Source organism: Henckelia pumila, chromosome 3 (assembly GCF_033568475.1).
Source record: "Henckelia pumila isolate YLH828 chromosome 3, ASM3356847v2, whole genome shotgun sequence".
Taxonomy (NCBI): Eukaryota; Viridiplantae; Streptophyta; class Magnoliopsida; order Lamiales; family Gesneriaceae; genus Henckelia; species Henckelia pumila.
The window spans coordinates 159,982,612-160,000,573 of NC_133122.1; the positions used below are offsets into that span (position 1 = coordinate 159,982,612).

Sequence of the window (17,962 nt, forward strand, 5' to 3'; positions counted from 1 at the left end):
ATGTTTATTAGATAGAGAGGAGTACATAAAAGATGATAGGAAATGTAACATGCATGATTATGATTATATATAATTAAATGAAACTCTAATTAAATCTTGCTCTTTGCATATTTATAAGTTATGCATATAATTTATATATGTTTAACAGATCTTATATCTATCTCATCAACAGTTTTTCTCAATACACAAGATCCAGGAACTAATTAACAAAATCGAGTTAATACTATAAAAATTTTCGAATTAAAAATGAAAAAAAAATATCGAAATCAAAGGATGATGATTGTAAGATTCAAAAGCAAACTGACCGCAGCTAGCAATGACAGGAAACGAGATGAAATGAAACAAGAACCGAACTCAGATTATCAGTACCTTTTTCTTTCCCAATAAACTTCTCATCAGCACAGTACGTACGTATTTCTAGTCCAAACTATATATGTTGAGTGAATTGATTTTGGGTCTGATTGAAATTATGAAAAAAATAAAAAATTGAAACTATATATATCTTTGAACACTTTAACCATAAATTTTTGGTTTGATTGACTGATGAATTATAGAGGATAAAATGGTAGTTGGTTCATGAATCATTTTTATATATAAGTAAGCTAAAAGTACTATTGCATTTTAATCTCCTCATATGGAATAACATACATAAAATTTTAATTAATTCTGTATATAAATCAAGAAAGCAGAAATATGTATATATAAATTTATATATTTACTGATTTAGCAGGCGGACGGAGTCAACAGGAGTCGCCACCGTCGTCATGTTGGCCGCCGCCGTGACTACTGGCGGCATCAGCATCAGCATCAGCATCAGCATCAGCATGAGTAGTGGTGGAGGAGGGTCTTTTCCTCTTCTTTTTCTTCTTGTCATAAGGTATTCCTCTAGCCTTGGCTTGTGTTTCTCTGACTTCTCTGAGATATATGCGCACAGCTTTGGCTCCAAAAGGGTTTGACTCGGGCCTGCCCCCGTTCTCTTCGTAGGCCGCTCTCAGCCGTCCGATGAGGGAGTCGAGGCTGCCCCACGCCTGCTTCAGCAAGCAGGCGCATGGGGCAGAGGGGGTGGGCTGACCGAAGCACGGGCAGCTGGCCACATGCACTTTGGTCTTCCCGAACTGATCCAAGTACTTCATGAACTCAATCACGTGAGCTCCACTGCATCGCCCCAGGCTCAGCGGCGGCTTGTGGTTCTTCAAGTACTGTAAGAAGGTGGTCCAGTCCCGCCGCTTCTGCGCCACGTAGCGGCTCGGTGGAGCAGCCGTTGACCCCTCGCCGCCGCCTGTGCTACCGCTGGGGCCAGCCCCAGATGCGGAGTCCATCTTCCGGAAATTAATCAAATACCAATCGCTGAAATTAATTTCTGCTAGCTTACTTTAACTTGTGTTTATTATATATCCATTTTCATCTGGATTTTGATTCCATTTCTTGAGCAGGGGGAGGGGGTTGAATTCAATTAGCGCGTGAGTGTGAAAGAGAGAGAAGAGGGGAATTTGTGTTGCGCTGATGGGACATACAAGAGAGAATTTGAGTTACAGATGAATGAATGAATGAATGACGATCATAATCATTTTTTGTATTAATACTTGTATATTACGCTTCTAATTTTCCCTTAGCTTCTTTTTTTTTTTTTTTTTTTTTTTTTTTTTTTTTTTTTTTTGTCTTTTTCGTTTTAAAAAAACTCATAAATGGTGCATAAGTTAATATAAAAATTTGTGTGAGACTCTAACCAATTAATTTTATGAAATAGATCTCTCGTACTTCACCTAACCCTATATAAAAATGTTACTTTTTATATCAAAATGTTTGCACACAAAAATGGCTCGAGCGAGTGTGTTGCGGGCATGACAGACACGATCTTGCCAAAAAATGATAAAATAAAAAATAAAAATCTAACTTCTAAAACCAAGCGAATGTGAGTTCTGGTTTAATCGTCGTCTAAATTTCACCGGTTATATGCTAAGGAACACAAAGAATATTGAAGGAGATCAATCATTAATAACAATCAAACACTTCATTCTTGCTACTGAAAATTCGAATTTGACAAATGTTTGCCATAAAAACATAAAAGATGATGCTGAAAAGCTTGAGGAACTATGAAATTAGACTGAAAATATGTACTGAAAATCTGAAAAAATACAAGAACAATGATGAAATTTAAATTGCGCAGAAATATTGCTGAAAGATTCTGTGCTTTTGAGCTTAGAATTGTTGGATTGTGATTGTCTTTTGAATTGTTTCTGTCGATGGGTTTTTGCTTTCAATTTTGGGTAACTACCTACTCTCCACTTTTCATGATGTCCCACATTCTTCTTCCACCTCCCCACTTCTCAATTTTGACTTGGTCCAAATCTTTAACTTCTATTTCCATTTCTATCGGACCATAGTTTTCCTTTGTTTATGATGGGCTATCATGGTTAGGATTCTTAGCTTCGGGAACTGGGCTGAGAAAATACTCTTTATTTTATGGGCTCAACAATTGCCCCTGCAGGTTGATGGCCCACTGGGCCATTGAACCTGGACCATGAACTAAATTCTTTGTTGGACTTCAAATACGAACTATTGGGCTTTTGGAGTATAGAGAACTCTAATGGGCTTTAATCGGATAACCTTTTCGATTTTTCAGAAGTTGATAAAATTGATATTGTTCCTTGATATTTGCACTATCCGATCACGTCAACCCAGATTTGCAATCATTACTTCTCCGATTCCCGAACAATTCTCTCTCTTGACTGTTCATCTTCACTCGTCTTCTCCATCTAACTGGCCTCTCTGCGTAGCCCTTTCACTTTCTCTGCTTCATCATTTTGCTTAAGGTTTCTTGCAAGTTCATTGTCGTTCCTCCGACTGATAAGGTTCCTTCGGCTTCTCTTCACTAGATCCTGCGCAAATAACAATAATGAACTAAAAATGACGATTCACCTCTTCATTATTTATTTTATGCAGTGTCCTTTTGTTTCTACTCATGGCCTCCACTCCTTCTGGTTCGTTCGCTGCCTCTGAAACTTCGGAGGTGATCAGGTAAAACTCGGTTCCATTATTGTCTCTTGAGGTTTGGCGTTGGAACATACCCATGAATGAGTATTTTGTTTTCAGGCCAGTGCACTTGTATGCTGATAAGCCCAAGCTTACTGAGATTTTAGCCCCTCTAACCCATTTCCCATATGTAGAGGTTCCTTTCCCTGAACAGGTTTTCACAAATATTTTCCACCTTGCCTCTCTGTCCGAGTCCTCTTTAATTCTTTCTAGTCTCTTTCAACAACTGGCCAAAGCTGCGAAGTTTAAGTCATGACCGTGTTTTGCTTTCGAATGGGTAACTTGGGTAGACCGACTGGAACCTCATTTTGGGACTATTTGGAAGTTACAGGTATTAAAGATCTTTTTTTTCTCTGCAAGTGGGTCTATTAGAGAGCGTCCTTCGGTTCTGGGCTCCCCCTTGTAACGCCTTTCTTTTTTCTAGTGGTCCGATGTACATTACTCTCCATGCTATTCTTCGCTTATTGAGATTTCATGTGTTAGGTCAAGATGTCATTGGTTTGATCCCCTCTAAAGATCTTCTAGCCTTGTCAGACGAGAACTCTAACCATACTTTCTATGCTTCAATCATAGGTGCTTGGTACACCAGCTCAAGGACTCCTACCTCGGAGGAACACATTTTGTTTCTGTGGGTCCTTGTTTGCAAGTTATTGTTCTATCCTTCTTCAGGGCTACCTTCCATGGAATATTTGTTGTTGGCCCGTTCTCTAAGTACTGGAAATGTACTTAATCTAGGAGTCATGTTCCTAGGATCAGTGTATCGTGTCCTAAACAAAAGTGTATTGGATAATCCTTTGCGAAAGCTTCATGGAGTCTGTTGGTTTCTGCAGGTTTGGCTTTTCTCATATTTTATCGATATTAGGATTTTGTCTTTAAGAAGCATTAGTCCAACAGATAGTAAAGCTCTGTGATGTGATGATATTTTTCTATATTTAATTATGTTAATTTGTATGATTAGGAGAATTTGCATTGATTAAATTCATTTTATAGTTCTTAATCATTATTTGTGTTTTGATATAGGAAAATAGAAAAATGGAGCAAAATAATTGAAGAAAAGAAGCAAATAAAGAGATGGAAAAAAGTAGGGCTGTTGTTTAACAGCTCTAACAAACATCTCCTTTGAACAGCTCTACTATAGAGCACTTGAGAAGCGCTATTGCACTTGGAGAGATTGAGGAAGCGCTATTGCGCTTGTGAGAGGCGCTAGTTTAAGCGCTAACGTGCTAATGAAGAGCGTTGCTGTGTATGCGGACAGAGTTGCGGGACCGAAGATGCTACGCTCGATCGGTTACTTAATACCGATCGAGCGGAAGGAAAGATAGATGCGAGGCAGAGAACATCCCGCTCAATCTACAACATTTCACTGATCGAGCGGGCGCAAGAAAGAAGAAAATATCTTGGACAGAACTATGTGTGCTTGTTGTGAAAAATGCTCGCAAGCGTACGAGTGTCAAGTTTTAATATAGTTAATACCATCAAGTATCGATCTCACAGGGAGTAAAATGAAAATATTCAGTGCTTGTAATTAAAATAGCCCAAACTTTATCTAGAAAATCAATATTTGAGAATTTTGCATTAAAATAAAAATAAGCATATGATTTTATAGCACACACACAACTTTCAGATAAATATCAATCAAAGAAAAATGGTCTAGAGGTATAGATTTCACCTGGTTTCAACAACAATCAATCCTAATTAATTAATCTTCATGAATTCCAGTCAATTAATAGCCAAGAACACTTAAGTGTATTATTCTCTCTCCCGAGTGCCGAATAAAATATATCAACTACAATTCAATTCCAATATCCCTATTAAGAATCTACTTGCAGTGATCAATTCAAAACAATGTTCTTTTTAAAAGCACTGTTAAAATTATATACTCTCCCGAGCGATATAAATAATTAACAGTGTATTCTCTATTGGTCCTATTCAAAATCTCCTCTCCCGAGTGCCAGATTTCAAATAAATATAACAAATCAATTATTGATCAGGTAATTGAAAAAACAATCAATTCCAAAAAAAAAATTAATCTAGAAGAAACTCAATTCAATAAAATCAAAAATTCATGAAAGTGTCTACACGAGGTTCCATCCGACCTCTAGACTCTAAAAAATTAGTTCATAATAAAATTCTTAATAAAACAAAATATGTTCAAAAATCCAGACATGAATTCAGAATTAAATAAATAAAAGATAAGAAACAAATCTGTCGTCGATGCCGTGTCCGGTCGATCGAGCTCCGTCTTCAATTAAGCTCCAAATTTCTTCCCAGAAATCTCCACAATCTTTGATATGTACTGTTTATGTGTGTGTGGCGGCTCTCTCAGCCTGATAAGAAAAATCCCTTTTATATGTTGATACAAAAGCCCACTCAAAAGCCCATAAAATATAAAAGTTTCATTCCCGATAAAAATTCCCAATTTAAGATTTCTCGACGCGCGGGCACCTCACACTCCTAGGCGAGCGCGCATAACCTTCTGGAATTCAATTCTCTCGCCTTCTCTACATAGCGCGATAACGCTTCTCTCCTCAATCTTTAGCGCTTCTTTTAGCGCTAACAAGTTAGCCCATTAAGAAAGCCCAAATTCTTTCCTTCTTGTTTGTACGTTTCTTTTCTTCTTTTCTTTTTCTTCTCCTTACTTCTCTTCTTTCTTTTCCTTCTTTTTATTTTTTTCTTTTCTCCACAAAATTCTAATTTTCTTCTTTTTTTTTCAAAACACTTCAATAATTTCCTACAATTACAAAAACAACAAAACTCCGCATAAATCTGCTCGAAACCAATAATTAACAATTAAAATCATATATACATTAAGTGTATAAAATATACTTATCAAATACCCCCAAACTTAGACTTTTGCTAGTCCCGAGCAAAACAATTCAAAATCAAATTCCAAAAATCAAATCATCAAAAATCAACAAGACTAGTCAAGAAATATTATGGAGCAATGACCTCAGCAATGATTTCAAAAAAAATCAAATCCAATCTCATCCAACCTATTAACACTTGAAAATTTCAGTTACAACAAAATAATCGCATAAACTCACAATCTCCGCAACTCACATTTCAAAACACCCTTATCTAAATTCAATTCACACATTCATAGATCATGAGGACTTTTCAAGGTAGCATAGGATCAAATATAGGATACTAATCAAAAACACTCACAAATAGGTAAATGCAACGAATAATAGTGTGTGCGTGTTTAGATCAAAATTCATAATCATTAAAAGTATCAATCAACAGTCCATAGGCTAAATTCTCGCAACTATTCTCCACTAGTATATTGGGCAACTGTGACTCGGTCAATAGGACTTAATCGGCTTATAATGTAAGGTATGACTCACGGCTACAAATGAAGGATAAAAATTTAAAATAAGGAGTAATTTATATTTATGCTTAATTCTAATTTCAACTCCTTTTTTATTCACAATTTCACACTTATTTTTTCACTTTATTGATTTTTCAATTTTTCACTTCTTTTTTTTTTTTTTATACCAACAATTTTTTCACAACTTTTCAAACTTCTTTTCAACTCTTTTTTTTTTTACTACCTCTTTCTTTTCACAACTACCTTCTTCATTTCAATTCATCCACCACACCATTCCATTTTCACAAATAACACTAGGAGCATATAACAATTTAGCATACAAATTACTCCCTTAAAGGTATGAAATAGTGTTTAGGCTATTCAGGTAGTCAATGTAGGACCTTGAAATAATGACGAATGGGGGTTTATCACACGTTTACATGCATGTCATTCGATTTTCAATAAACTCAAACAAGGTACTAGGGATAACATATTAATAGGGTAGCTTGAAAGGCTCAAACAAATTCAAAAAAATTGCCTAAATCATACCTAATCACAGTTTTGCCTGTATTGCGCCTCGAAGAGTGTCCGAACTTTTTCTAGACAAGTCTCAATCCTCAATTAATTCATACAAATCTCAATCAGTGCAGAAAAAATAATCATCAGCAGTAAACGATTATTTTCCAACAAATTTCAGAATTTTTTTATACCTCAATGTACTCATATACGTGTAGGCTCAAATAGGCAACTAAGGATAAAATTTTCAATAAAAATTATGCCCAAAAATTTCAAACAATGCCTCACTCATATCTATGTCCGTATGTCTCAAAAATCAGATTCAAGTATTAACCATAGAGTATATAAGAAATTGTTCATTCAATTGGTTCCATTTTTTTTCAAAAATATTTGTCAGATAGGTAGACAATCATGGATTTCAGTTATAGCACAAAAATTTTTCTCATCAGTCATGCATCCAATTCTTTCTCGACTTCTTTTCAAAACTCAACTCAACTAACACAACAAATAAACTCAACAAAAAATTTTATCTATTAAGCACACAGTAAAACTCAACTACTCAACTATCAACCAACCAACTAATTCAAACACTGATTCACCCCCCAAACTTAATGTAATCATTGTCCCTAATGATTAAAAATCAATAAAAAGAACAAGACAAGGGACACGTACCTTCGACACCGAGCCTCAGTACTCGATGTAACCATCATCATCTCCATGAAAAATAATTCGCAACCGCAACCATTGGAAAGGTAGTGGAGATACACGACTTAACATCAAAGTTTAACCTGAAAATAATACATGCACACTATTAAAATACAAAAATTGAAACCCAAAGCAATCGATCAAGGCAATATTGCGGGAATAAACACAAATCCATGGCATGGCAGGATTCGGATGTGTGATTGCTCATGGTGTACGCTTGGTTAGGAATCATGTGAGGAGTGTGCGCCCTTAGTAGGTCTATGGTGCATGGAAGAAGAGCCTTGGAGAGGCTGTGAGCACAAGATCTTGCGCTGCTGGTAAGCACTATCACGCATGGTGGGTTGCAACTGAGGATTTTGAATTGTGCATGGATTTTGCAGCTGGTATGGGGCACTTTGCCGCATGATGAGATCATTGTGGAGAGTGCTTGTGCGCAAGGTGTCTTGCCCGTGAGGAGTTGGGTAGCCCATTCAAAGCGTCCTTGATAAAACTCATTAACATAAGATAAGATGTTGCTGGTAAGAGTTGTCAAGCATGAAGTGATCTTTGGGAATGCGCGTTTGCTGTTGCATGGTGGATTTGTTGACGCAAATGATGGCTTCGCGATTTCATATGGAATGGCATAGATGATGTCTTCTTTGCACATGGGAGTGTGCTGATCAGGAGGTGCTGGATGTGATGATCGCGCAAGGTGCAGAACTGTTAGCGCTGATAAGCTGCGCTATCACGCAAGGTGGAGCTGGTTAGCGCATGATTTTGCGCTGAATAGGAGCTGCTGGATGGCGCAATCACGCTATGAGACGCGCAGATGATGTTCGTTGGAACTGGGGTTGGAGCGCAATCGCGCTATTAGATGCGTCCTTGTGATGCGCGTTAGCGCTTGATGAAGCTCGGTTGGGGAGGCTCGTTAGCGCTTGGTGCTGCGCAAGTGGTGAGCGCGATAGCGCAAGGAGTAGCGCAGATGAGCAGCGCGTTAGCACATGGTTGTGCACTTAAGGAAGCGTACAGGAGAGGCGGGCGCGCTATAGGTAACGAGCGGGCGAGCACAAGGTTCTGCCCTGGTTTCTAAAATCCTGAAAAAAAAATTCAACAATTTTAATATATCAGGCCTCCAAAATTTCCTATAATAATTTCAAAAATCATAAATTAAAAAATGAAAAAAAATAAAAATTAAAGCAAAAAAAATGAATAAAAATAAAATAAAAATAAAATAAAACAAAAATTTTGGGTTGCCTCCCAAAAAGCGCTTGGTTTGCTCATGTTTCTTGCACGATTGCACTCTGGATGGCGCAGATAAGGTGGTTGTTTGCGCAGGGAAAACTACTGAGGAACGCGCGATTGCGCAAAAATGTCTACGCACTTGAGATGTTGTATGCGCAAGGAAGAGAAACAGCTTGGAGCGCGATTGCGCTGGAGTGTAGCGCAGAAGAGTGTCTCGTTGGCGCAAGGATTTGCGCTAATGGCTTGAGCGATTGCGCTTGAGTTTGCGCACTTAAGCTTGCATCAATGCGTAGAGGAGAGGTGGGCACGGGATAATTGACGAGCGAGCGTGCATTAGTTTCTGTTTTCAACTCCCCATCTTGAGCGGGCACCCTCAAATCTTGGGCGAGCGTGCATCACATGCTGCCGGAATTCCATAATCCTAAAAAAAAAATTTAAAAACAATTGTAAAATTAGGCCTCCGAAATTCCTAAAAATGCATTCAAAAATCATAAATTAGCTAAATAACTAAAATGAAAAATTAAATAAAAAATTAAATAAAAAAAATAAACTAAAAAATAAAATAACACAAAAATTGTGGGTTGCCTCCCAAAAAGCACTTGGTTTATAGTCGTCAGCCCGACTTTCACCAGTATTAAGTCTTCCGCTTTTCTTTCACACGCCAAATAAATTCCATGAACCGCCTTTTAAATTTCGATCTCTTTTTCGTGAACTTATTCTTTGGTAATTTTGGCGCTCTCTCCTTCGATGAATCAACCGCAAAATTGGCTCTTTGACAACCTTCCAACTTCATAACCGGCTCAATTGAGCATAAGTCTTCGATGGGTGGATTAGGTGTCTTCATGAATAAATTGAAAATCACTCTCTCGCCTTCCACACCCATCGATAATTCACCCTTATTTACCTCGATCTTGGTATCCGCAATGGCCAGGAATGGTCTCCCAAATATCAGTGACATATTTGTATCCTCCTCCATATCTAGCACAACAAAATCCGTAGGAAAAATAAATTTATCTATTTTTACCAGAACATCTTCAATAATTCCAAGCGGATATGTAATCGATCTATCAGCCAACTGCAAAGTGATCATTGTGGGCTTCACCTGACCAAGTCCTAAGCTCCTGAAAACAGACAAAGACATTAAATTAATGCTAGCTCCTAAATCACAAAGTGCAATATTAAAATGAGAACCACCAATAGAACAAGGAATAGTAAAACTTCCTGGATCTTTCAGCTTTTGTGGCAACTTCTTTTGTAGCACCGCACTGCACTCTTCAGTTAGATTCACCACCTCGTTATCTAGCAGCTTCCTCTTCTTGGACATCACCTTCTTGATGAACTTCGCATAATTTGGCATTTTCTCCAAAGCTTCAGCAAAGAGGATGTTGATGTGAATTTTCTTGAAAATCTCCAAGAACTTGAAAAACTGCTCATCCAACGCCTTCTTCTTGAACCTCTGAGGGTACGGGAGTGGAGGCTTGTACATCGGTTTTGGCTCAGTTTCAGGCTCCTTCTCCTCGACTTTTTTTCTCAAATTTCTTCTCCGCAACAGTAGGGATTTGGACTCCAACTTCTTTGCCACTCCTCAACTCAATGGCATTGCACTGCTCCTTGGGATTTACCTCAGTGTTGCTAAAAAACTGGCCTCTGTTATTATCCTTCAGTGCGTTTGCCAACTGCCCAATGCTATTCTCCATGGATTTCAACACTGCGCCCATGTTGGCCATGTGCGTCTCCAAGCTGTCAAGGCGAGACTCAGTTCTCGCCATCCTTTTACCTGATTCCTGTATAAAGGTACTAACCACATCCTCCAAAGACAACTTACCATCACCCTTATTAGTATTGTTAGCATATGAAAAATTTTCATTATTCAGCAAATTAGGGTGATAAGCATTAGGAACCGGATTACCTCTGTAAGCTCCATAACCTCGGTAGCCATTAGGATTAATGTAATTAACTTCCTATGGGGTTTGTGATCCTTCAACTCCAATTGAATCTGCAACATTAATCTTATTCAAAGAAGCTACCTGTGTAGTCAGTGCAGATAATTGAGCAGTGATGGATGTGAGAGGATCCACTGCATACACTCCAGCTGGCTTACTCCCATACGCTCAGATAGCCATTGAAAGCTATTGACCGTCATCTGTTCCAGCATCTCGTAGGCCTGTACATGGTACTTTGCAAATATAGTGCCTCCAGCCGCAGAATCCACATTCATCCTCGTAGGCGCATTCAGTCCATTGTAAAACCACTCGATCTGTTCCCAATCTGCAAAATTGTGGTTAGTACAACGTCTAAGTAATTCTTTGTACCTTTCCCACGCCTCGTATAGCTGTTTAGTGTCCATCTGCCTGAAAGTGCTGATTTCAATCTTCAATTGGGTGGATTTAGCAGGTGGAAAATATTTCGCAAGAAATTTTTCTGCCATCCCCTCCCAAGTAGTGATACTTCCAAGCGGCAGTGATTGCAACCAACTTCTGGCTTGATCCCTGAGAGAAAACGGAAACAAGCGTAAGCGAATAATATCCTCAGACACACCATTAATTTTTACCGTATCGGTAATTTCTAAGAAGGTCTGCAGGTGCAGGTGAGGATCAGCAGTGGCGCTCCCATTGAATTGGTTTGATTGCACCATGTTGATTAACGGCGGCTTCAGTTCAAAATTGTTGCCGTTAATGGTCCCTCGAGTGATTCCAGAATAGTGAGCCTGAATCGTCGGTCTGAAGTGGTCTCTGATTGGCACCAGTGGAGGTTTTTGTGCTTCTTCATCCATTCTTTCAATTTCTTCTCTTATAATTTTTCTTAAAGAACGTGCAGTGCGCTCGATCTCCGAATCAAAAAGTAGAGAATTCGCACTTTGAGATCGTCGCATAGACTGCAATTAAAAATAAGAAGAAATCAATTAGTAACTTAAAAATAAAATAAAAAAAACTCTAATTAAAATCTAGACTAATTGGTAACAAGACTAAAAAAATAATCAAAATTTACTCCCCGGGAACGGCGCCAAAAAATTGTTGTGAAAAATGCTCGCAAGCGTACGAGTGTCAAGTTTTAATATAGTGATAAAATCAAGTATCGATCCCATAGGGAGTAAAATGAAAATATTAAGTGCTTGTAATTAAAATAGTCAGAACTTTATCTAGAAAATCAATATTTGAGAATTTTGCATTAAAATAAAAATAAGCAGATGATTTTATAGCACACACAAAACTTTCGGATAAATATCAATCAGAGAAAAATGGTCTAGAGGTATAGATTTCACTTGGTTTCAACAACAATCAATCCTAATTAATTAATCTTCATGAATTCCAGTGAATTAATAGCCAAGAACACTTAAGTGTATTATTCCCTCTCCCGAGTGCCGAATAAAATATATCAACTACAATTCAATTCCAATATCCCTATTAAGAATCTACTTGAAGTGATCAATTCAAAACAATGTTCTTTTTAAAAGCTCTGTTAAAATTATACACTCTCCCGAACGATATAAATAATTAACAGTGTATTCTCTATTGGTCCTATTTAAAATCTCCTCTCCCGAGTGCCAGATTTTAAATAAATATAACAAATCAATTATTGATCAGGTAATTGAAAAGACAATCAATTCTAGAAAAAACAATTAATCTAGAAGAAACTCAATTCAATAAAATTAAAAATTTATAAAAGTGTCTACACCAGGTTCCATCCGACCTCTAGACTCTAAAAAATTAGTTCATAATAAAATTCTGAATAAAACAAAACATGTTCAAAAATCCAGACATGAATTCAGAATTAAATAAATAAAAGATAAGAAACAAATCCGTCGTCGATGCCGTGTCCGGTCGATCGAGCTCCGTCTTCAATTAAGCTCCAAATTTCTTCCCAGAAATCTCCACAATCTCTGATATGTACTGTTTATGTGTGTGTGGCGGCTCTCTCAGTTTGATAAGAAAAATCCCTTTTATATGTTGACACAAAAGCCCACTCAAAAGCCCATAAAATATAAAAGTTTCCTTCCCGATAAAAATTCCCAATTTTAGATTTCTCGACGCGCGGGCGCCTCACACTCCCAGGCAAGCGCGCATAACCTTCTGGAATTCAATTCTCTCGCCTTCTCTACATAGCGCGATAGCGCTTCTCTCCTCCATCTTTAGCGCTAACAAGTTAGCCCATTAAGAAAGTCCAAATTCTTTCCTTCTTGTCTGTACGTTTCTTTTCTTCTTTTCTTTTTCTTCTCCTGACTTCTCTTCTTTCTTTTCCTTCTTTTTATTTTCTTCTTTTCTCTACAAAATTCTAATTTTCTTCTTCTTTTCCAAAACACTTCAATAATTTTCTACAATCACAAAAACAACAAAACTCCGCATAAATCTGCTCGAAACTAATAATTAACAATTAAAATCATATATAAATGAAGTGTATAAAATACACTTATCAGTGCTCGATCGATTATTTTTTACCGATCGAGCGCGACGCAGATTTCAAGAAAAAATTTATAAAAAAAGGAAATTTGCTAGGGAAGGACTCTAGCCTTAATTATAATATATTATCTTGATTTTTTGATCTGAGTAATCATTCTTTAGGCGGCTGAATGCGAGAGAAACTCTTGGCGGCTAGTTTTTTATTCTCTTGTTCTTATATTTAATTTTATCTTTTCAATTTTTCTTAGGATTTCATGAATATTTGTGGCTAAGTTTTAGTTCTTGGTAGAGGAAGACTAACTTTTGAAATTTTATTTATTTCGTGACATTTTGATTTTCATTTTTTGATTTTTAATTGAGTATCAAGAGTTGTTTGGAATTGATTGATATGCTTGTGTGTTTAATTATTGGCTGACTATCTGATAATTTTCTCATTCAATCTAAAGTTAAATTAGATATCAAATCCGTAATTATTTGATCCCTCTAATTTGCTAAGCAACTGCGATTAATAATTTCCGCTTGTGAATTTTTTAATTCGTAGGAACATCTCTTGACTAGATTAAATACAACCTCTTGTGTTTGTGTTGTTTAGTTTCATCAATTTCACTAGTTTTAATGCTACCTTGAATTTAAATCTCAATCTCTTGTATTTTGTAAATTCATTGGTAAGGGTTAATTTAGAACTCTTTTGTCTAATTAACTAAAATTAAAGTGAGATATGAATTACAAATGAAGAGCGCTGCTGTGTATGCGGACAGATTTGCGGGACAAAAGATGCTACGCTCGATCGGTTACTTTATACCAATCGAGCGGAAGGAAAGACAGATGCGAGGCAGAGAACATGAAGCTCGATCTGCAATATTTCACCGATCGAGCGGGCGCAAGAAAGAAGAAATATCATGGACAGAACTATGTGCGCTCAATCGGTTATTTTTTTACGATCGAGCGCGACGCAGATTTCGGGAAAAAAATTTAAAAAAAGGAAATTTTCTTGGTAATGACTCTAGCCTTAATTATAATATATTATCTCGATTTTTAAATCTGAGTAATCATTCTTTAGGCGGCTGAATGCGAGAGAAACTCTTGGTGGCTAGGTTTTTCTTCTCTTGTTCTTAGATTTAATTTTATCTTTTCAAATTTTCTTAGGATTTCATGAATATTTGTGGCTAAGTTTTAGTTCTTGGTAGAGGAAGACGAACCTTTGAAGTTTTATTTATCTCGTGACATTTTGATTTTCATTGTTTGATTTTTAATTGAGTATCAAGAGTTGTTTGGAATTGATTGATATGCTTGTGTATGATGACTATCTGATAATTTTCTCATACAATCTAAAGCTAAATTAGATATCAAATCCGTAATTGTTTGATCCCTCTAATTTGCGAAGCAACTTCGATTAATAATTTTTGCTTGTGAATTTGTTAATTTGTAGGAACATCTCTTGACTAGATTAAATACAACTGCTTGTGTTTGTGTTGTTTAGTTTCATCAATTTCACTAGTTTGAATGCTACCTTGAATTTAAATATCAATCGCTTGTATTTTGGTAAATTCATTGGTAAGGGTTAATTTAGAATGCTTTTGTCTAATCAACTAAAATTAAGGTGAGATAGGAATTAGATTTTCAATGATGAATATTCAATGAGAATTAAATATTTTTAGGGAGTCGATGATCGAGTGAATAACTTCAAGGATGTTGTCGACCGATACCAAGGCTTGTTTTAATTAATTGTTTCGTTATTATTTTAATCTTGCATGCTAGTGACAAAATTTATTTTATTTGCTTTTAATTTTTGTTATTTAATTTCAAAATCCAAAAATCTCCTTTTATTTATTTTCAGTACTTTTTTTTTCTCTAGTGCTTCTCTGGTATGTTAATGCTTACAGGTGAATCTTTTGAAGAAGAACTTTCCTACGATTTAGAGATAGAGAGAACATTTCACAGAAGAAATAAGGATGCTCGGAGGAGATTAGAAGAGGAAGAAGAAGTTCCATTTGAAGAGCCTAGAGAAGATATGGCTGCGAATCTTAGCTTGAGACAGCTTGGCACCCCTGATCTTAATCAACAACCTTTATGCATTACTTTTTCTACTTTAGAAGCTAATGCCACTTTTGAATTGAAGTCTGGACTAATACATTTTTTGCCTTCTTTTCATGGCCTTGCAGGTGAGGATTCCCACAAACATCTAATGGAGTTCCACGTGGTATGCACAAGCATGAAACCTCATGGAGTGACAGAGTAACAAATTCAGCTGAGAGCCTTTTCTTTTTCTCTGAAAAATGTTGCAAAGGATTTGCTATACTACTTACCTCTTGGATCCATCATTACTTGTACAGAGATGAATAGGATTTTCCTAGAGAAATACTTTCCAGCTTCGAGGGCGGCAAACATCATAAAGGAGATTTACGGCATCAAGCAGTATGTGGGAAAGTCACTTCACGAAAATTGGGAGCGGTTCAAAAAGCTTTGTGCTAGCTGTCCGCAACATCAGATAAGTGAAAACCTTATGATTCAATATTGCAATGAAGATTTGTTGCCTCATGACAGGAGCATGGTGGATGCGGCCAGTGGAGGAGTTTTTGTGGACAAAACACCACGAGATGCAAGGAACTTGATCGAGAACATGGCTGCCAATTCTCAACAATTTGGCACCAACAGAAGTGATTCTGTACCCAGGAGTAATGAGATAAATGTTTTTTTTCCTTGAACAACAACTGATTGAACTGACATCTCTTGTGCATCAAATGGCTGTAGGGAATGGACAAAATGTGAAGGTTTGTGGAATTTTCACTGCAAGGGGACATGCAACTGACATGTGTCCCACACTTCAGGAAACAGTCGAGCAAGTTAATGCCACAATAGGATTTCCAATGCCAACACAGAGAAAATTATGATCCTTACTCAAATACGTACAATCCAGGTTGGAAGGATCATCCCAATCTTAGAGACGAAAACGCTCCAGTGAATCAACCTGGACCTCAAGTGCAACCAAATAATCAAGCATATAGGCTTCCGTATCCTCCATCACCACAACGTCCTCAAATCCCAACACCTGGTGAGTTTTAGAAAATATTGTTAAGGATCTTGAAACTAATAATTTGAATTTTTAGCAAAAAATGAGTGCAAGTATCCAAAACTTGAACACTCAAGTGGGACATTTGGCAACAACAATCAATAAGTTGGAGGTACAACATTCTAGCAGTTTGCCATCTCAAACAGTCCCGAACCCAAGGGAGAATGTAAGTGCAATCACTTTGAGGAGTGGAAGGGAGTTGAAGTTTCGTGAGGAAGTGGTACAAGCACCAGCAAGGAATGAGGATGAGGAGGAATCCAAGAAGAAGGAGAATGAGCCAATTCAGAGAGACACACCGAAAGGTAAGTTTCCTCCCCTTTCTGAGTATAAACTCATACCCCCGTTTCCCCTTGCATTGAAGGAGTCTAGGAAGGGTGAAGGTATTAAGGAGCTGTATGAAACTTTTCGTAGATATGAGGTAAACATTCCCTTGTTAGATGCTATTAAGCAAGTACCTCATTATGCTAAATTTTTGAAAGAGTTATGTTCTGCAAAAGAAAACAAAATTTGAAGGGATGTAAAAAAATAGAATTAGGAGAACATGTTTCTGCTGTTATTCAGAGAAATATACCTGCAAAATGCAAGGATCAAGGTATGTTTTCGATTCCTTGTAAAATAGGAGATGTTCAGCTTGATACGACCATGTTAGATTTAGGAGCATCGATTAATATAATGCCATATTTGACTTATGCTTCCTTAAAACTGAGGCCCTTGAATGAAACTGCAATTGTTATCCAGATGGTTGATAGGTCTACTATTTATCCTAGGGGTGTGATAGAGGATGTTCTTGTGCAAGTCAATAATTTGGTTTTTCCTGCTGATTTTTATGTGCTTGACATGAAAAATAATTATTTGAATAGTCCAATTTTGCTAGGAAGACCATTTTTAAAAACTTCAAAGTTCATCATAGATGTTAATAATGGTACTCTCACTATGAAATTTGATGGGGAGATTGTTAAGTTTAATATTTTTGATACCTTGAAAATTCCTAGTTGTGAAAGTGTTGTTAATACTCTTGATGTCAATAATCACTTGTCATAAGAAACCAAGAAATTGGTGAATGAGGATAAAATTAAGGAGGTTATTGCAAGACCTGCTGAGAATTCTGATGCTAAAATTTTTCTTTTTGATTTTCAGGTACCTTAAGCTGAGCCAAAACTTCCTCCAGATCGAGCAAAATAAATACCCATGGGAAAGGTGAAAAATCATCAAGAGACTAGGTTTGAGGACCTCGGTTCCAATCATCTAAACTAGAGTAAACCAATACAAAAGCATACAAGAGCCAAGCTTAAAACAATAAAAAAATTTATTTTCTGGTGAACAGTGCCTCTCTCGATCGGTAACTTCTTACCGATCGAGCGAGCAAATCCCTGCCCAACAATGCCAGGACCCCTCGCTCGATCGGTAGAAAGTTACCGATCGAGCGAGAAAAGTTATGGCTCGCCTGTAAAGGACTCCTCGCTCGATCGGTAATAAACTACCGATCGAGCGGACACAACTCTGAAGAAAAAACTCAGAAAATCTCTCAAGCTCAATCTCCTATACCACATCAACTCAACATGCATAATCCAATACAAGGTAGTTTTAGAGTTATACAATATTCAAACTAGTAGAACAAGATTCGGTCTAGTTTATTCAATACAACACAATACATGTCCGATCTAAGTTCGATTTACATAATCAACTTCTCAAAACACCAAGTCCTCACTTCTA

General features: G+C 37.0%; 1 protein-coding gene across 1 annotated transcript; it reads right to left on the reverse strand.

Moving 5' to 3' along the window:
- Positions 1-170: 170 nt before the first annotated feature.
- On the reverse strand, positions 171-1,529 carry LOC140890390 (protein LIGHT-DEPENDENT SHORT HYPOCOTYLS 5-like). Its single transcript, XM_073298149.1, has one exon. It carries the CDS (start codon positions 1,317-1,319, stop codon positions 741-743), a length of 579 nt encoding a protein of 192 aa, XP_073154250.1. The 5' UTR covers positions 1,320-1,529; the 3' UTR covers positions 171-740.
- Positions 1,530-17,962: the final 16,433 nt, after the last annotated feature.

Bases quoted from the DNA above. Each gene is read 5' to 3' on its own strand.
- LOC140890390 (XM_073298149.1), bottom strand. From the start codon at position 1,319: ATGGACTCCGCATCTGGGGCTGGCCCCAGCGGTAGCACAGGCGGCGGC.